Source organism: Notolepis coatsorum (genome assembly GCF_963971535.1).
Source record: "Notolepis coatsorum genome assembly, chromosome: 15".
NCBI lineage: Eukaryota > Metazoa > Chordata > Actinopteri > Aulopiformes > Paralepididae > Notolepis > Notolepis coatsorum.
Window position 1 is genome coordinate 1831315 of NC_140179.1, and position 21425 is coordinate 1852739.

General features: G+C 47.0%; 1 protein-coding gene across 1 annotated transcript in view; it reads right to left on the bottom strand.

Moving 5' to 3' along the window:
- The window catches only part of nrip2 (nuclear receptor interacting protein 2), an 89283-nt gene that overhangs the window by 11628 nt on the left and 56230 nt on the right, over positions 1-21425 (bottom strand). The window contains exons 3-5 of the mRNA XM_084330693.1: positions 13478-13560; positions 12822-12925; positions 4175-4227 (exon numbers count right to left, since the gene is read on the bottom strand). Of these exons, the coding sequence (XP_084186819.1) occupies positions 4175-4227; positions 12822-12925; positions 13478-13560 (240 nt within the window). The remainder of the gene's footprint in view (positions 1-4174; positions 4228-12821; positions 12926-13477; positions 13561-21425) is intronic.

A 21425-nucleotide genomic window follows, 5' to 3' on the forward strand; every position in this document is an offset into this window, starting at 1 on the left:
GGGCTCCACTGCTGCTGGCGGGATCGATGTACATGACGCTCGCTTTGCTGCTGGATGGTGCGGGTGAAGGGCGCCGTCTGTTACTGTCGTGAAGTATGTCCAGATGGGCTCCATCGCACTTGGTGCACCTTTTCTTTAAGCGGCATTCGGCTGCCATGTGTGAGCGCGCACAGCGAAAACAGCGCTTGTTGGACTTTATCCATTGACTTGCTTCCTCCGCGTTCAGCTTGGGGAAGGAGTCACATTGCGCTAGCCAGTGTTCTTTCTCACAGTAGGGGCACACTATCTTCCACTTCTCCGTTCTGGAAGGGGTACTGTGGCTCCTGCTGCTCGGTACTGACTCCGATTGGTGCATCACAGTCACCGATCTTCTTCCATCATTTAGTCGTCTGGTTCCTTCTCTGGAGCCAGGGGTGCTCCGTCCGAATGTATCTAGCCGTAGGCTGCTGACTTCTCTCGCCAGGAAGTCTGCTAGATCGAGGAGGTTCGGTTCGGGGCCATTCGGGTCTCGGTGGTCCCTCTGTCGCCTAAAACGCTCCTGTCGAGCGGGCGGCAGCTTCTCCAAGATCCTTTCCACATTTGAGTTGGCGTAAAGTTCATGCCTCCCCTTCTCTCTCTGCGCTCCCAACATCCCTACCAGGGACTGCACTCTGATGGACAGGTCGTCCAGTGCTCGATTGTCTATTGCTGGGGGTAAGCGGTCGATGTGTCGGATCTCCTGGATCACGTAATCCCATATGCGCCCATACCTCTGGTCCAATGCTACCAGCGCTGCTGTGTATGGGGTGGTGGAAGTCACGTAGGCGAGCGCTATATTATGTGCGCGGGGTACCTTTAAGTGCTTCAGTAGGATGGCGTATTTGTGGCGTTCATCCAATACATCCACCAACATGGTCTCCAGACACATGCGGAGTTCTGTATACTGGGCCCGGTTCTCTTGGGTGAAGTCGGGTACCATAGGCGGGCCAATGTATGACGCTGACTGTGGATACATCGGCGAGCGTTGGGGGAGAGGCCTCCTAGGCGAGTCTCCTCCCGCTCCTTGGTATGGGCTGGTACCGGCAGTGTACCATGGCCCGCTTGTCCAGGTGCTGTTCCTCGGTGCGGGTCGTGCGTCGTGCTCACCCGTGTATAGAGTGGGGGTCTGTAGCGCAGCTCCGCGGGAGTATAGCCTGGGCTGTACCGGACCTCCTGGTCCGGTAGAGTACTGTGCTGTCGTCGGGCGTGGTTCTCCTCCTCTTCGTCTTCAGTTAGGTCATCCAGTGCTTGTAGTCTCTGGTTTAGCCTCTCCACAGGATATGCTGCTCCTTCCCGGTTGCTAGGTCTCGCTTGGACCGGTGGGGGGAGGTGGTCTGTGGGGGGTATAGACCTCGTCTGTTGGTCAAGTTCAGGGTTGTTTACTCGGCTAGGGGATGCCGCCCTGGAGGTGTGTCTAGACGAGTTCCTGGAGCCTCTGGCGGAGGGAGAGGGTGTTGTCCGTCTGATCAGCTGTTCTATTAGTTGCGCTTGCTGTCTGTCGCGCTCTGCGTCCCGTAGAGCACCAGCAGCTGCTCGCTGGCTGTCTGCTCGGTCTCGGGCCACATTCTCTTCTCTCTGAATGCGTCTTAGTTCTAGACGTATATGCTCTTCTTCGCTCCGCTGCTGGATCTGCAGTCGGTCGCGTTCAGCAGCGGCGTTCAGGCTGATGAGGAAGGCCTGCTGTAGGGTCCTCTCTGCCTCGCTGGGAGAAGGCGGTTGTATAGGGGAGCCTTCCCTCGGGGTACTCCTTGCGGAGCCTTGGAGCTCTATCTCCACGGTGCTCTCCCCGTCTTCTTCCGTGCCGAGTTCTCTCTCGGTAGCGTTGTATTCCTCCCGGGACTCATCGGGGACTACTTCTTCAGTACTGGCGGGGTGTGAAGTCATGTCTGGTTCCCACTGGTCCCCACCGTGAACTTGGTCAGTTACATTAGAACCCGTAGGGGCCTCTATGGTCGGGGTAGTCTGGGCGTTGGGGTTAGACATACTTTTACTTTCTAGTTTTACCGCGTTTACTGTTAGTAGAAGACTAGGTTGTTGACTGACAGCGTAGGCCTCTAAGTACTGAGGGAGCCGTCGTTCGCGCTGCGGGCGTTGGTTAGGAGGATCGTTTCGTGGAGTGTTCATCATAGGCCATTTCAATATTAATAACACTATATTAATATTACACTAATTACCCTCCGGCTCGAAGGACCAATTGTAACTGAGGGGTACAATTCCCTGACTGTATTACTAGATATGATACTTACTACCACTACCTTTGTACTTAATATTCGGCCACCCAGTACACGGCATAAATATATTATGATGAACACTGTCACGTAGATGAAACGGATCCAACACAAATGTACGAATTAGAAATAGGTCTTTATTTCTACACAGCGATGGTGTGTAGAGCAAGCACTTAATCAAATCAATCACATTTATGAATGGGAATTAGTATGCACTTTTATGGCAAGAGTATTCGTCGGTATATCAATAGAGAATGTCCAATCTCTGAAGGCGCAGGTGGTACATATACGACCTGGAATAGTTTAAGGAATAACAGCAATGATACTTTAATGATTATATACTGGACACACTAGGGGGGGTTAATCCGGTCGCTTGTAGCCGACAGGAGTAGGAAGGGGGGGGGGGTAGAATCCGGCTGCCTCATCCGGCCAAGGGTATCCCAGGTGAACCCACTGTAGTGCCGTTCAATGCGCCGGCGATCCTTGGACCACAGATGAAAGCAGGTGGACTCTTTGTGGGCCGGCGTCATCCGGTCCACGGAGGAGAGACGTGAAGCGACCTCGTCTTGCAGAGCGTCTCCTCACCTTGCGTCCTCTCCAGGGGGGGGGGTTCCAACACACGGCAGTGTCGGGGGTCTTTATCCATCGAATAATCAAAGTATACAAAGCATAATCCGTGCCTGGGAAGGCGGGCTGTCGTCGGTAGAATAATCCGGTATACAGGTCCACTCGCTCGTCGGCTCTGGGGCTCCTCGGGTGCAGCTTCACGTGGGGTCAACCACCCTGGATAAGCAGCCAGTTCTCTGCCCGAAACGATGGGGTACCGAATACGGTAGTATTCTCACCGCACGAAGCACTATATATTAACAGACTATTATTAGCTTAATAGACTACGTCCAACTCGACGATATAGTGCCAAATATGACTATTCAAATATTAATATACACGATGTCTCAATACCGATGGTAGGCGAACTTGGCCTTACTCCCACACGTGGCGTCGCGGGGAGGCTTTACGTCTGTGACTCTATTGGAGGGTAAGAAACTGGACTGAAAAGGAAGTCCTACTTTAGTAGCGCAGTATATATACGCACTATGAACAAATAGTCCCATTAGTGGTGCGGTAGTCAGATTCCTACGCGGAACTAGGACTTGTTCGTACATGTGGAGCGGTACGTTTGAACTGGGTCTGAGGGGTATGGCAGCCTGGCACCAAGGTCTCGACCAATAGTAGAATGGAGACTATTATGGGATGTTCAGTAGGCTAGAATGGATATTCAATGCATATTGTACAAGGAATATACAAGGGATATCAGGGAATATTAGAGAATATACAAATACAATTAATATATATATATATAAATAAATATATATATTCGGTTTAATCTGGCCCTTCACAACAGAGAGAGAGAGAGACTTTCCAATGAATGTGATCTGGATCCAGTGCTTCTGTACGTTGTCCTGTTTGTGTTTTCTCCTCACTCAGTTTGTCACATATACTGTAGTCTGTGGGTTTTGAATTGTAATTCTCAGAACACTTAAGAAAAACGATTATATACTGTAGAGCCATTGTATACTGGAATAAGCTCCCACAACATCTTAGTGTAGCGGGTAACAAATCTGGCTTCAAAAAGAAACTTAGGGAGGCAGTTTTCAAGAAAGAAATCAGACTAAATCTAACCTGAATTGTATTGAGATACATTGAGAGGTGAACTGCTCTTGTGTTTTAGATTTTTAATTGTTCTTTTTAAAGGCCTCTTCAATTGCAAAAAAGGACCGAATTCACCCAACCAGCTATACGTATGCTAATTACAACAGGACAGCTGTTCATGTCAAAACAACATGTAAAATAATCATCTGGAATTATTGCAATAAAGTGTTAAAAACAAACATTTAGTTGTAAAACAGACGGCATCATGCAGACCTTACCTTGAGTTCCAGCAGAGTGTGAAGGCCCAGGCACAGGTCGAACGCCTCGTCCTCTGAAAGACAGGAAAGGAAGGAAGGGATTAAGGTAAGGAGAGAAGGGGGGTTGGAAAGGAAGAGGATACGAATTTTGCACTTCGATTAGTTTCGTTCCGAGTTGCGAGTGAGCGTACCTGAACAAACCCGCTTGATTTAATCAAGGTCAACAGGAAATGAGTGCGTGTGCATGTTACAAACCATTAACACATTGGGGACGAACAACGGATATATACGTGTTTCGAATCCATGCTTAACACTTTGAGCGCCACGCTGGTTGAATGCCCACTCACGAGAATTCTCGTATTTAATTTTTTTATTAGCGATCTGAAATCATATTGCATCAAGCGAGCCTACCGTTGGATATTCCAGTCACCCCAGGCTCTCAGATGTGAAAAAAGCGCCCCCTATCGTCTCCCAGATGGTAAATCACCCTTTTGGATTGGACTCAATGAAAGTGAATGGGTTAAAGGATTTCTGACTCCACATTTTACGTCTCACTGATGCAGCCGGGGTTACCAGAGTTCATTCTGGAGCCGCTGAGCCGCGCGGATCATGTGTTATACTGTACACACGCTGGATCAATACAATTATCGATTTTTTTATCGAGACTCGTTTTCACTGAGATATAAGCGTTTCCACTATATGTGATATTGCTGTTTCACTGTAAAAGCCATCAGGAAATAAGAGCAGCGATTATCAGCGCGCGGTACGAGCGTGCGTGCGCACACATATACTATCGATCATCTAGCGTTTATTTGAAAACGATTCATAAATAGGCCGACAAATGACAACGTTCTGGAATATTCCAGTAAAAGGCGATTATCATAGGCTATGTTTTGACGGAGAGAGTCTGAACAGAAGCAGCGTCACTCACAGACAGTGGCTCCAGTCACTAATAGTTGTGATAGCCGCGGGACAGATTCTTGTGTATTTAAAAGTACTGCCAATGTAGCCTTCAGGTGATCGCCATGGATAGAATCAGACATGCCTTGTTTACGCTTCTAGGCTACTGTGATGTAAATCACCTGGCGACCCCCCCGCGGCGGCTCGCGACCCTCCTGTGGGTCGCGACCCCTGACTTTGGGAACCCCTGTATTAGATGATCAAATGCAGTTTGATGCCGATCAACGTTATATTAAAAATGTCAACTGTACATGGTCCTAAACGTCATGACTGGTCATCTGGGGGGGGTCGTTTATAATTCAATGACCGACGTTAAATGCTTCATGTAGTATGGGTGATATATTGATCAGAGCAGTTTGAAAATGGTAAAGAAAAACGCTGAAACTCACCCCAGTCTCCTCGTAGCGTTGGGTGATGAGAGTGGAGCAAAAAGATCGCTATTATGGGATGTTGATCGATGCGATCCATTTCCGGGTTGTATATTACTAATACACGTCCAAATCATGTTGATTATTGAGTTATAGCAAAGATCAATATCCACGGTGTCTGTATTGAGCCCCGGGACGCTAAGCGAGTGACCGGATGAAAATAGGGGACGGACCAAGCACTTCCGGTCACTTCCGGTTTGGCAACTCGTCGATCGGCCACGAGGTGGCGGTATTGAAGCGTTGCAGAGTTGTGATGGCCCAGACAGCATCACCCAAGACTCCGTGAGTGACATATGAATACCATGACGAAAATATGAAATATTGATCTCAAAGACGCCTTACGGCGTCATTGGCAGATTAGGCATGGCGGAGAATGACGTGTTAACACGTCATCGGCGGAGAATGGGTTAGGGCCACTTCACCAAAAAAAACAATGCTGATTTATTTTACACACAATCTCACACACATCCAAAAACAGTGTTGCACACATTCAGTTAGTTTGACAATTATTAAGAGTAGATTAGTTTGAATATGGCCACCAGTGATGTCATCAGGGACATTGAATCCTTGTGTTGTGTTAACTAATTCAGAGCCACGCCCATATGACCAAATTAGGTCTAGATTGCCACCGCTTTAATCAATGGGAGGACGGGGATATTTGCGAACGCTTAAAGGAAAACTCCAACATTTTGGGAAATTAGCTTATTTAACATCTTCCCTGGAGTTAGACAAGAAGATACATACCTTTTTTGTCTCTGTGCGTGCATTTAGCTTTGGGAACAGTCGCTCCGTTAGCATAGCTTAGCTTCATCACTGGAAGTGAGGCAGGACAGTAAGCTGACGTTCCCTACAGGTTTGTTGATATTCTCATTCCTTCAAAGGATCCGAACCGATTGAAGTTTATGGATACCATGACTTAAAATCCTCTTACCTTGACGATTAAAAGCCTCCCCAATTTAGAAAACAGTAATCCAATGGCTGGTATTGATAATATACTACTAACTACTGGACGCTCTGAGCTAACCGGAGCTAACACAGAACAGGATGGTAAAGCAAATATAATGACTTCCTTTCTGGGGTTTTCAAAATAAAAGTGTGACGTTTATAGCAGCGGAAACCGTTTATTTTGTACATTATCTAACGTTAACACGAACCTAAACTAACGTTACAACTAACCTAAAGTTAGTTTAGGTTCGTGTTAACGTTAGATAATGTACAAAATAAACATTTTCCGCTGCTATAAACATCGCACTTTTATTTGTCATTTTGTCATGTCATGCACAAAGATTAATCCAATTCCTGATCGCCATTCCAAATATCGATCGCGTCCATTGATCCAACGTTATAGTCCAAAACACAATGATCCACGATGCTCCCAGTCCCCCAGTCAATGCAATAGTACATGCCCGAGAAGTAAAACCTGGACCAGACTTATTTTTTTGATGCACAGTCCCACCCAATCCAATCCAATGATGTGCAATACCATCCGGGAGACGATAGGTGGCGGTATTTGCCATTTGCGAGCTCAGACCCATTCCCAATGATAACGTCAGGCTGGATGGATGAAAAATGAATGGATATCACTAATAAAAGAAATAACGATTAAAACCCGACTATACTCGTGATTGGCACTCAACGCATGGCGAGTTAACCCGACTATACTCGTGGTTGGCACTGAATGGGTTAATTACATTACATGGAATTGAAATGAAATGAAAACATTTATTATTTACTCTCAATAACTGTCAAACTAAATTAATGTGTGCAAAACAGTTTAGAGTTTTTGGATGTGTGAGATGTGCAAAATAAATCAGCATTGATTTCTGGTGATGTGGCCCTTTAATAAGTTAAAAGTGTAATGGCTAAAGATCTATTGATGTGTTATTTCTGTGCTCCAGAACACTTCAGTCAATATTTGTAAACATGCACCACTCTCTCTGAAATACTAGAAATCACAGAGATCATTTGAATTCATGATGTCACCTGGATGTAAACAGATATAATATTTGAATTCTTAAAAATTTATTATGCAGGGCGGCTACGTGGCGTAGTGGGCAAGGCACTCGCCACGAAATGCTGGAGACGCTGGGCTCGTCAGTTCGAGCCCAGCGCTCCACATTTGCTTTCAGTTTAGCTGGTCGTCCACAGTAATACACATTGGCCGTATTACGGGGAGGGAAACTGAAGGGTAGGGATCGGGCGTTGTGGACAGCGACTCCTACAGGTCGGTTGGTGCGCCTGCGCAGTAGAATCAGGAAGTGTCGGGGGCAGCGTGAGCCTCCCACGCGTTACTCCTCGCCACTGAGAGATCGAGCTGCGCAGGTGAAAAGATGCGACTGCTGTTACCTCAAGTACCGGAAGGGACTTGTGCTATGTATGACTTAGTCCACATTGCAGCCGGCTTGTGGGAGGCAAGAAACAGCGTTCGTGACAGGGGAGGGTTGAATTGGATGATACGAAATTGGGATGGGAGAAAAATATAGAAAATGGGAGAAAAAGTGGATAAAAAAAAATAATGAATTATGCATGCTCCTTTAATCTACCTTTGTCTCCCTGTCATTCTGCCTAGACAGCGAAAGGTCAGGTTTGCAATCTGAATACCGAGTGCAAAATGTTATATGACCAGCACATTTCAGGACTTTCTCTTCCCCTTATAGAGCAAGCATGCAGCAATTACACAGCAGGGGAACCTCATCTTATAGAGCAAGCATGCAGCAATTACACAGCAGGGGAGCCTCATCTTATAGAGCAAGCATGCAGCAATTACACAATAATAATAATAATAATAAATCAAATTTATATAGCGCCTTTCATAGAACCCAAGGTCGCTTTACAATCAGGACAAAAAATAGGGCAAGGAAAGTAGGGGGGGAGGGGGAAAGGGGATGAGGGAAAGTAGGGGATAATGGACCTAATTTAATCTAAAACTAACTGATGGGGAAAGCCTTGGTGAAGAGGTGTGTTTTTAGAGCGGATTTGAAGGTGTCCAGGGTTGGGGCGTTGCGGATTTCGGGGGGGAGAGAGTTCCAGAGGGTAGGGGACGCCACGCTGAAGGCTCTGTCCCCAAAAGTCCGTAACCTGGTGCGAGGGATGGAGAGGAGACCTAGATCAGAGGATCGTAGGTTCCGGGATGGAGTGTACTGGTGGAGGAGATCAGACAGGTACCGGGGGGCGAGGGCATGGAGGGATTTGTAGGTGAGGAGCAGGAGTTTGAAGGTGATGCGGAACCTGACTGGAAGCCAGTGGAGATGGATGAGGGTGGGGGTGATGTGCTGCCAGGGCTTGGTGTGAGTGAGAACCCTGGCAGCTGAGTTCTGGACATACTGGAGCCTGTCCAGGGCTTTGCTGGGTACCCCGAACAGGACTCCATTACAATAGTCCAACCGGGAGGTGACAAATGAGTGGATCAGGGTCTCCGCCACAGAGTCTGAGAGTGAGGGTCGGAGACGGGAGATGTTCCTGAGGTGGTAGAAGGCAGACTTGGTGACAGATTTGATGTGGGAGTGAAATGAAAGTGTGGAGTCAAGGGTGACGCCCAGGTTACGGACTTCGAGAGACGGGGAGATGGAAGAGCCGTCAACGTGGAGGAGGAGATCTCCAACCTTCCCGAGCAGTGCCTTGGGGGCCACAACCATGAGCTCTGTCTTTTTGCTGTTGAGTTTGAGTAATTTGGTTGCCATCCAGGTTTTTATAGCGTGGAGGCAGTTGACTACAGACTGTGGGGGGAGCTGGGAGGATGGTGAGGTGCTGATGTAGAGCTGAGTATCATCAGCATAACAGTGGAAGTTGAGTCCGTGGTGACGTATAATCTGACCGAGGGGGAGCATGTAGATGGTGAATAGTAGGGGACCCAGCACAGAGCCCTGGGGGACACCGTGGTTGACTGGGGCCGGGGGGGAGGATGAGCCGCTGACGCTGACAAACTGAGATCTATTAGTGAGATATGAATGAAACCATGACAGAGCTGTACCGGTGATGCCTAGGTTGTCAGAGAGGCATTTGAGGAGGACTGAGTGGGATATTGTGTCGAACGCCGCGGAGAGGTCGAGAAGGATGAGGAGGCTGATGTGTCCGGAGTCTGCAGCAAGGAGGAGGTCATTAGTGATCTTGATGAGGGCGGTCTCTGTGCTGTGATGTGCTCGGTAGGCTGACTGAAGGGGTTCGTAGAGCTCATGGTTGGACAGATGTTGATGAAGCTGGGCGGCGACTGCCCTTTCCAAGGTTTTGCTTAGGAAAGGAAGGTTGGAGATCGGCCGGTAGTTGTCCAGCACCTCAGGGTCCAAACCAGGCTTTTTTAGGATGGGAGTGATGGAGGCGGTTTTGAAACAGGAGGGAACTATTCCAGATGACAGAGAGGAGTTGATGATGTCCGTTATGATGGGGCAGAGGGTAGGAAGGCAGGCCTTGACCAGTACCGTAGGCATGGGGTCGAGGGAGCAGGTGGAAGCTTTGGCTCTGGTAACCAGCTTCATGACCAGCGGAACATCCACTGGGGAGAAGGAGGAGAGAGAGCACTGGGGATGGAGGGATGCAGCTGGGAGCATGTAGTCCGGCGTCAGGGGTAAGTGAGGAGGGGAGGGGGCGGGCACCATGAGTTGTTGGTGGATGGAAGTCACTTTAGCCTGGAAAAAGTCCAGGAACTTAGAGCAGAGGTCAGGAGCATCAGTGTGGGAGGCAGTGAGAGGGCGGAGGAGACGATTTATGGTTGAAAAAAGCGATCTGGGGTTATTTTGCTGTGAGGTGATGAGGGTGGAGTAGTACGCGGTCCTGGTCTTGGAGAGAGCCTCTCTGTAGGACCTCACGTGGTCGACGAAGGCCAGACGGTGGACGGTGAGGCCAGATCGCCTGGAGAGTCGCTCCAGTCGTCGACCCACTCTTTTCATAGAGCGGAGGTCAGAGGTAAACCATGGGGCAGGGCGAGGAAAGGACACATTCCGGCTTCTGAGGGGCGCCAGAGAGTCCAGGCTGAGGGAGAGGGCGGCATTGTAACGGGCTGCTAAGGTGTCCGGGGAGGTATCAGAGGGAACCGGGGCCATGTGGGTAGTGATGAGGTCAGATAGGGCTGATGCACACACTGACTTGGTGTCCCTGAATGTGAGGGTGCGCGTTGGGCGCTGCCTGGGCGGGGGGATAGGAACAGTGAAAAGAATAGCGTGATGGTCAGATACCGCAAGGTCTAGACACTGCAGGTGGGAGGGGGGGTTACCGGTGGAGCAGACCAGATCCAGAGTGTGACCTTTGGAGTGGGTGGGGCCCTGGACATGCTGCGTGATGCTGAGGCAGTCCAGAAGCGACAGGAAATCAGCGGCAAAGTTGCAGTTGGTGGAGTCAACATGAATGTTGAAATCTCCGAGCAGATAGGTGGTGAGGGACCTGGAGCAGAAGGAGGACAGGAGCTCGGTTAGCTCTGACAGGAAGGTGGTGGAGGCTTTGGGGGGGCGGTAAATCAGGGCGAATTGAGGTTGAGGTTCAGGAGATCCGGAGAGAGAGAATGTAATGCATTCGAATGATGTGAGATCAGGAGTGGGGATCTCCTTGACCTGGAAGTCTGTACGATGAATGACAGCCAGCCCGCCGCCACGGCCCGTGGAGCGCGGTTTCTGGAGGTAGATGTAACCAGGGGGTGTAGCTTGGTTTAGTGTGATGAAATCCTGTTTATTTTGCCATGTTTCAGTCAAACATAAAAAATCCAGTTTTCTTTCAGTGATGATATCATGGATGAGTAGTGCCTTGTTATTGAGGGAGCGAGTATTGAGCAGCATGAACGTGGCTGTGGAGGAGACAGGCAGAGTGGGAGGGGTGCTACTGTCTGAGCAGGCCAGGGGCTTCAGACAGCTGGTGCGCACGTGAGGTGTGTTGTGATGACGTTGATGAACAACACGGAAGCGCAGAGCAGATACTACCACTGGAATAGTGGAATCTGTGCAGATGAGTTTGTAGCGGGATGCTCGATGTATATAGCGGGGGCGTTGAAGGAGTCCGAGTGATCTGATGGTATCCAGCCAGATTGGCGCAGCTGCGTTGAAAAAGCTCCGAAGTTGGTGAGAGGAGTATGTTAGCATATCGACCGGAGCAGCTAACCGGCTAACGACCAGCCACACACAACGAATCCAGCCTCGGACAACAGCACACTGCGGTGGAGTGATCAGAACTCACGAACAATCCAGGTACATGTAGAGAGTTAATCCAGTTGGGGAAAAACATGTGATGGAAAAAAAAGATGATCCAAACCGAAAACCCAGGAGTAGAGGGAAGCCGGCTGGCTAGTTTGACAACGGGGCTAACGATGCTAACAGCTGACGCTGACAGCGGGCAGGTAGCAAACACTAGCCCAGCTGATCAGCAGAGAGGGTGAGTAAACACAAAAACCGGATAAATGAAAATTATCACACTGTTATGGCAAAGTAAAAAAGATCTGAATCTAACGTTAGTAGCCCAGACAAAAAATGTTTAGTAAGGGAAGGAACGTTAACTCAGTGGAGCGACTGAGAAGCGGCGACATCAAACGCCAGCGTCCTCTCAGCAGCAGGGGAGCCTCATCTTATAGAGCAAGCATGCAGCAATTACACAGCAGGGGAGCCTCATCTTATAGAGCAAGCATGCAGAAATTACACAGCAGGGGAGCCTCATCTTATAGAGCAAGCATGCAGCAATTACACAGCAGGGGAGCCTCATCTTATAGAGCAAGCATGCAGCAATTACACAGCAGGGGAGCCTCATCTTATAGAGCAAGCATGCAGCAATTACACAGCAGGGGAGCCTCATCTTATAGAGCAAGCATGCAGAAATTACACAGCAGGGGAGCCTCATCTTATAGAGCAAGCATGCAGCAATTACACAGCAGGGGAGCCTCATCTTATAGAGCAAGCATGCAGAAATGACACATCAGAAGATCACCCTGTTTCTGAGCACTGAACTGTGCTTTTTGAAATTCTGCAACGAATATCCCAGCTTTAGCTGCGCAGGTCACAGTCACCTTTTGTTTGCAATGTTATTCAAATAAATTTCACAGTACACAGCCTTCAATTATTACTACAACAGAAAGTGGGTATGACGTGTACACATCTAGCCTGGGGCCACTTCTGATTCATAGGTTCACCAGCCAGTGGCAGGTATATTTCACACACGTGGCTCCGAAGAATGAATTTACGAATACATTACAAAAAACTATATTTGCTGCCTGCGTCTATATCTATCTATATCTATCTATAACTGGCCGTTCCAAGCCCCAAATCTAGCAGCTAGTGGCTGGTGATTCAAGCGCTGGTTCTGGGTCTTACCTGTGACATGAGCTGAGCACTGGACGCTCTGCCTGCCCAGCTGGAGCTGCAGACCCCTCACCATGTTGGGCAGCCCAGGTGCCCCGTCCTGTCTGGGTACCAGTCTGACCGACCCCACACACGCACACGCACACACACACCACACACACACACACAATGGCCTATTAGTAAAATAAAACATGTCTATGGGGTCTCATACACAAGCCTATCTCTCTGAAATATAGTTGCTGGTGTCTTAACATTGCCTACCGATTGCACTGCATGCAATGGATCGTGTGTGTACTTGTGGGTATTGTTACGACCCTGGCTCAAAGGGAAGCAACATTAGTGCACACAGACATCAATTGTCTGTGTTTAAACCAAAAGACTATTCTAACTATGATAACCAGCACAAACTAAAGATCAAACTGGTGGAAAGGGAAGAGACAACTGTTTCAATAATCTCTTCTAGCAACCGGGACCGTGCATGTGTGTGGGTGGGGAAGTGCCTTTAAGCCTGCAGGCAGGTGTCCAATTAGCAACAATCAGCTAATTAGCAGCAGTCAGCTGCAGTCCAAGACACAGGACTAACATGGTACATAACAGTATATGCCGGGGTACACATAATTTTGTTTGCATTGTACAGTATGCTGAGAACACGTGTGTCTTCCACCCACCCGAGCCTTCCGCAGCAGGCGCTGGAGATGTGGTTGTGTTGGCTGCCGGTGTCGATGGACGCCTTGACTTCAGTGTCGCAGCACTGCAGGGGGGGGGGGGGGGGGACAGAATAGGAAACGACCTTTAGTGACGGGAGACAAAGTGTGTGCCTTAATTGAAGGAGGAAGCGACATTCATCCAGCTCCGTGGAACCTCTTCAGAGGAAAGCCGATATCCATATGTTTGCTTCAAAAAAAAATAAAGAAAAAAAAAATACTTTTTTATCAAACAGGTTGCAACAGCCCTGTTGGGACCCGTCGGCTGCCCGCTCGCCAAAAGTGCCAGACTGAAATATAAAGCCCTAGTAGTCAGTAGCTCCAATAAACTGCACACGCATAACAAACAGCCTATCAGTCCATAAGAGTTATTCCCCTGTCTGCTTGTGGTGTTCCAGAGGGTTTGTTTAGGCACTGTGCTGTTGCTGGTTTACAACCGGAATAGCTATATTGATTCCCAGCCGAGTCATAACTCTTGGGTTGAAGACTGCAGGTCGTTGCGTAGTCAAAGAGAAAATGGTAACACTTTATAATACAGCCCACGTTTTAGAGTGTAATCTCCTGGAACTTGCGGTGTGACTTCCTTGTATGAATCCGTACATATAAAATACTTTACCGGTTCCTAACGGTACTTAAATGTAGGTACAGTTTATAGTGTATTTACCGACAATTACAAGACATCTACCATGTAATTTCTCAGTGTAACCTCCTTGTACGTATGGGAGCATGTCTATGTTCCCCGGGTCCTATGTTCCCCGATTGATTGATTGATTGATTGATTGAAAATTTTAGACCACCAGCCCTGATTCCAAACTCTAACCGTAACCAACTTCGAAAGAGGGCCTAAGCTTAACCAGTTCGAAACAAGGCAGAAATTAGTAATTAATAAAATAATAAAAATTTATAAAATGTTCAATCAATTTATCAATCAATCGGGGAACATAGGACCCGGGGAACATAGGAATGATCCCGTATGTATCAGTATATATGTATATGGATGAAATGCAATAATAAAAAAAAATAAGCTTTTGCGCTTGCTCATAGCAGTTGTGACGATAATTTTTCATGCATGCGAGTTTAGCAGGCAAGCTTCACACTCCAGGGATTTATTATGTTTGTCTTCTATTTCATTGTATGAATTTGAATAAGAACAAGTCGAGAAATGGGTCTATACTGAAAATGTGCTCCTAGTAGGCTGTTACGTATTACTTTCACATGGTGGAGGGATACTTACTGTCTGTGGTGCGTAATCACATTGTGCTTTGTCATGTACAAAGGTCTGACGACCATAAGGAATATAAGCTGGAGCGGACTGCACATGAAAACCAGTCCGTCCAGTAGGTGCTTTATGCACTGGTCCCGGCAGGCAAGAAATAATACAAAGCGTTTTTCCAAAAGGTAAATAATATTTATTATATGTGGCAGGGATTCAAACCTCCACACTATAGGAAAGGGAAAACAACAACCCACAACATTTAACACACAGGGAAAAGGGAATATGGGAGGACAAACAAGGTAAATATAAATAGACAAACAGACAACAATAGGAATTAAATAAGGAGGCCAATAATACAGAAATGCTCCCCCATGAATGTGTCAATTTAACACAGAGGCCAGTCTATATATATATATCTAGATGCTACCTGGTGGAAACACTAGCACGGATACCTATACCAGGCAGCAGTGTGAACAGGGCGAACACACAGTCCCATACAGGTATGGGGCAAGGCCAAATATAATATCAACAAAAGGCTAATCAAACACAGTTCCACCACCGTGGCAACCGCAGGCAACCTCCAACACCGTGACCACCGGCAAGTGACACAATAGGCGTGTTCGAGATGGGATAGGCGGACGCAGATCTGCGCAGGTTTTACTACGGCCTCGCCAAGCGCGTTGCATGACGGTTAGAATGTTGTCCGACTTGCTCTGAAAATCTGACGAGACGAGGCGCGGAACTCTCGCAGGAGCGAGCCACAAGCAGCCTTCAGAGCGAGGCGCCACAGTACCTCTCACTCGGCTGCTCCCGGCTGGGAAGCGACTTGCTACGGTCGCGCAAAGCGCCTATTGGCTCAGAAAAGTTGTCAGTCACCAGCCATGTGACAGCCAGGGAGTTATGAGACGTTTGATTGATTGATTGATTGAAAACTTTATTATGTTATGCGTTATCATCATGATAAACTTCAAGCTGTCAGACACACACATACACACATGCGTCGTCTGTTTTGCCTCAATACTGTATATATAATTCTGTTTTGCCTCAATATACACAGTATACATATATATATTGATGCAAAACAGAATTATTCAGCAGTCTGTTGTGTGTGCGTGCGGCCAGGAGCGCGCAACAAGATGGTATACATTATGGTATATGAATAGTATATTCCACTATAGCAGTATATGGTGTGCTGTACATTTTAATCTGATCTAATTTTGCACACGGCCATCGCATTATAATGAGCTGGACAGGTGTGTAATGTGTGTGTGGTGACGTGAAAGCGTATCTGCCATGCGAGACTAGGCGAGAGGCTCTCGTGAAATCTGAAGTGTCCGCCTTTTTAACTCCTCCCCCGGCTTCACTCGGCTACTCTCGTCTACTTTCGAGGCAAACCGAAATCCATCTCGAACACGCCTAATGAGGCGCCCGGATGTGTGTCATCTTCCAGGCTATATCCACTCATCCCAACTGACTGCCCACAGGTGCACCAAGCAGGTGCAATCAGCTCAATCAGGGAGATGAGTGGCATCTGGGAAGGGGAGAAAAGAAAAAGGGTTTAGGAGATGACACACATCACACACAAATAAAAAATAACACATATTAAATATACTAACCTGATGTTACATGGTGTTAAAAATATGTCAATAATGATAATGAACAACCCACGTACGTGACATGGTTGTAGTGTGTTGTCACTAATGGGTGGTTTGATTGACACACTCTTCTTTCTGTTTTGCTTGTGTTTAAAATGGCCGCTTTCTAATTTATCACAGGTGTGGTGATGAGGCACCACGCCCTACAAACGCAGAGCAGGGTGCATGGAGCAGTTGTCAAGTCCTCACGTCACAGAGCTTGTCCTCGTCACAGCACTCCAGACCTCACCTGCTCACACTGCTTTTTCTCATTTTGACATTTTTGCTGCTTGACCATTTTTGTTGCTTTATTCTTTTGACCCTGTGCTTTTTATATCCTGAACTAGGGAGTCTGGAGTACCCAGCTCCCCATCTTTTGCCCTTAACTTAGCTGTTCCAAAATAAATATTGTTATTTTTGATAACTCTTGTCCAGTGTTCTGTGTCCACCACTTTACATTCAAGGCCTACACGAGCCATATTTTAGGATTGAATGTAACACAGGCCGTCATAGAGTAGAGCTGGAGTAAAGCAAACATATACCTCTCTTAAGTGCACAGCTATAGAAGGCTTGTATTTTTACCTACATTTAAGTACCAGTAGGAACCTTCCAAGTATTTTATATGTACGGATTCATACGAGGAAGTCACACCGCAAGTTCCGGGAAATTACACTCTAAAATGAGGGCTGTATTAAAAAAAGTGTTAATAAAGTTAATAACAAACCCACTGAATGATGAAATCTTCGGTCTCGGTCCAGTGGATTTCGCTTCTTGACAGCTTAAGATGCTGATTCTACAACGTGCAAAGTGTACGTTGACTCCTAAAAATCCCCTCTAAGCTCTTTATCGTCTTCAATATATTACTAGAGTGTAGAATATTATCCCAAACCAATTTAGCGGTTGAGTTAATTATAGTCTGGAACTAACTGATCGGTCAGCTGAAAAACAGCTCCTGATTGACTATTAGAGCTTTGTCTGGGGTCAGTGTGATCTTGTCGCAGGACACATAATTGTCTTAGTTATGGGTTTTATCCGGAGCGGGCCGGTATTAGAAGCCAGTCAGGCAAGGTTTTGAGTTTGAGTTGCTAATTTGAGTTTGGCGCCCCTCCAAAGCGCAGACCCAGCTGGCGCTGAAAGATCGCGCCGCGCAGGTGAAAAGATGCGACTGCTGTTACCTCGCGTACCGGAGGGGACTCGTGCTATGTATGACTTAGTCCACATTGCAGCCGGCTTGTGGGAGGCAAGAAACAGCGTTCGAGACAGGGGAGGGTTGAATTGGATGATACGACAATTGGGATGGGAGAGAAATAGAAAAATGGGAGAAAAAGTGGATAAAAAAAAAAAAAGGATCTCAGTCGATGGATAAACGGATCACCGTTGAGGTCTTTAATGATCTTCATTTATTGATCCTGTGTTAAAGTATCCTGGGTTAAAGGTCCCAATCAGTGATCCAAATGGAAACAAATGTGTTGCCCCGCACCAACAAAAAATAGGAATGGAGACATTTTTCTGGCCCCTTGTTGATTGACGGAGCGAGACCAGGACTAACACTAAACAACAGGCAAATATGAGGTTCTTTGTTCATTAGCTGAGTCTTGTGGCTGTAACCACTGGAATAAAAACAAACCTACTATATTCCAGATGAAACTCTCCTAATAAAGAAGAAATGCCATAAAAAAAAAAGAACAACATAAAAACAACATTGAAATGTAAGGGGGTTTGGATGGTGAGAATGAACCTCCAATCAGTTTGTAGGTGCCTAAATGCCTAGTCTGGTAATTAAGAGTAATTTCAGTTAATAGCAGTTAATAGAAAAGCATTTTGGCCCTGTATTTCATAGGATAAATAGATAGATATTATTATTACAGAAGTAATATCTAAGACAATCCATGTCTATCAGTAAGAATGTTTTCTTTGTTGTTAGTTTGTTTCTAACAGGATATTTGGCTGATAGGCCGAGGGACTTTTAGTTTGACAGGATAACGGTGATGTCATTGATTACTGTCAGCTGCGGCGAGGTGACAGCTTTGGTTTAGAAAGAAAACAACGCAGATTTTACCGGTGGTCAGGCCAAGTGATGAGAGAGTGGAGCCAGACAGTTTTTAGACCTCTCTCTCTATTTCCCTGGATAAACTTTGTTAATCTCGCTGCTCTATATATAATTAGGAAACAAGAACGTGTAACCCGAGTTGGACATTAAATAGTTGATAATACTACTTCGTGGTCGGTGCTTTCTTGTGCGTGGATATGGAACGGGAGGATTCAAAGTTTGAGAGCGTCTGAAGCTTACGGCATCAACAAGTTTCGGATACTACTAGGGGTGGGACGATACATCGATCCAGATCGATATATCGATCTATTATCAATAATCAAATAGGATCGATGCCACGTAAAAAGATCGATTCATATTGCGATACTCTTATTTTGAAAATCCGGCGACGGCAACGCCATCGCCCCGCGCCCAGTGTTGTGAAACTCAAACTCCGTTTAACATCAACAGCTGCCAGTAGCGTCTAGAGCGTCACTACTAGAGCAAGACTAGTGTGCCTATTCTGTGACCCAAAACATGTCCCTGCTGTTTTATTCCACAACGGGTCCAATGCATCTAACCTGCTTTGCAATCCTCGTCACTCCATTATGCCCACGTCGCGTTAAAGATCGAAGATAACGTTACTTTAGCGTGAGCTAACAAGCTAACCCAGAGCCATAGGCAGAGAGAAGTGGGGACTGGGAGGGTGCATTCTCGGGGATAGCCCCACTAACAGGATCTGGCCGGTACTGCACCTTGGGATTCCCAATATGCTTTTCCAGCCAAAATACAGCTCTGTGACAGTGAATAGGATATTAATATCGAGAGAAAAAAGAAATGAACCAAAAACAGTGAACAGGAGGTCTATTTGTATTAAAAACAATAGATTGTTTTTCATTTAAATGTCTGGAAGAGCTCAAAAATAAAAATGTCATGATATTTCCATTGCCTTTTTTGTTTGTTGATTTAAATGTTACTGATTGTATTAAATGGGCACATAATATCGTCTCATATCGATCGCAGGCACCTGAATCGAATCGTATCGTATCGTGGCAGACTGTGTGATATCGGATAATATCGTATCGTTGTCCAAAGAATCGATATCGTATCGTATCGTGATTAAACTGGTGATTCCCACCCCTAGATACTACACAGTTCTCCCCTAGGGCCCTCAAAAGGCAAGGGACACTCTGCCCCCCCCCCCCCCCCTATATTTAATGCAACGTATATTATAACCGATAGGGCATACAGACCCTCACCTGCACCTTTGTTTACACAGTTTATTCTTCTCATATTTTTATATCAAGATTTAATTGTATTGCCTATATTCATTGTCTTTTTTCTATTACCCTACCCCATGCCCATACCTGTACCTCTCCTCCCCCCTCCCCCATGCTGCTATGATGCCTGGATTTTTCCCAAGGATCAATAAAGGAATATCTTATTTTTGCCATATTAACCCTTTGCAACATTGCAAGACGCACAACATCAGAGTCTCCTGACTCTCCCTCCCTCTCACTCAGGCTGCTCCCAGCAGCAGCAGCAGCAGCAGCAGCAGGCTCGCTAACAGGCAGCTTGGCCTGATTTTCTAATGACCTTTCTCTTCCTCTGCGTCCCTCTGGTGCTCCGCTGCCTGCAGGACGCGTCGTGTCACAAGGTTGTGATTCATAAGATGGAGGAAGCAGACATTAATGGGGGGGGGGAGGTTGTTCGCCTGTAAGCGGTGTTGTGAAGTTACCCCCTCCTCCCCCCTCTGTCAGTGCTCGGCTAGATTGTTACCCCCGGCCCGTCCGGCGAAAAACCTGTTCATGAGCGCTAGTCGCAACCTACGAGCTGGATGAGAGGTGTAGGCTATGGCCATGGTGGCATATGGCCGCACTGCGTGTGAAAGAAGCAATATGGTGACCACCTCCCACGTTGTTGTCAGGTGTGTGTGTGTGTGTGTGTGCTTTCAGTAAATACACAACACAGTAACATTGCCTATAATATAGGCAATGTTACTGTGTTGTGTATTTACTGAAAGCATATTATGGCCTGGCTATGGCCCCTCCATATTTCTTTTTTACGTGGCCTTTGTCTCACTCAACACCCACCCCCTGTCCCCATGGTTCAACAGCAAGACAGATCTGTCCGTCAGCCAATATAAGCCTTTCACTGATATATATATCCATCTCCATCGGCATCTTTGCCACGGAAAAAGCACCGATAGGATTCCTCACAACCATAATGGAATAAATGCAGAACCCTCTGGCATGCTGAAATAATGTTCCATATTTGTACATGTCCATACATGGACATGTTGGTGTTACAATCATAAGGCTATTTATTCAATTTGGGGGAATGTACTTCAGTAGAAAGTAGTTCCTACATGAAACTGCTCACAACGAGGTCTGTTGTTTCTGAAAACAGACACTGCTTTTGAGTTTTTCAAAAGTATGTTGTCGGTGCTTTGACCGAGTGCCATTCAACTCCATTGTATTGGAGTGAAGGCAGATATCTCAACGACCGATATCTTCAAAACTAGACGAATCACACTGAAACTATCTGGATGGATGGATGGATCAGAACACTCCAGGTAAGGGGGGAAAATATGTTGTTGTTTTTCTGTTGGGTGAACTGCCCCTTGAAGTGAGGCTTCGGGTCTGTCTGGGAAATGCTTGTCAATGGCCGCCATGGTTGTCAATAATCACACTGTATCTATAGGCTGCCAACATGACCCAACGCGGGTTCCCCTCAGATGGAACACTCACAGTCACCATGGATCTGGCTCCTATATACAGGCTCACAGGCTCACCAGCAGGGGGCACGCCTCCTACCTCTTCTTTTGGCTCGCTAGTTTAAAAATAGCATCTCTGGAACTTTCAAGTATAATAAGTACATGCAAAACTCCTCCCACTGACTTCAACCCTCGCACGCACGCACGCACGCGTGGGCGGCTAGGTGGTGTAGTGGGCAAGGCGCTCGCCATCAACGCTGGAGACGCTGGGTTAGAATCCAGCTCTCGGCGTTGCTATCAGCTTGGCTGGTCGTTCA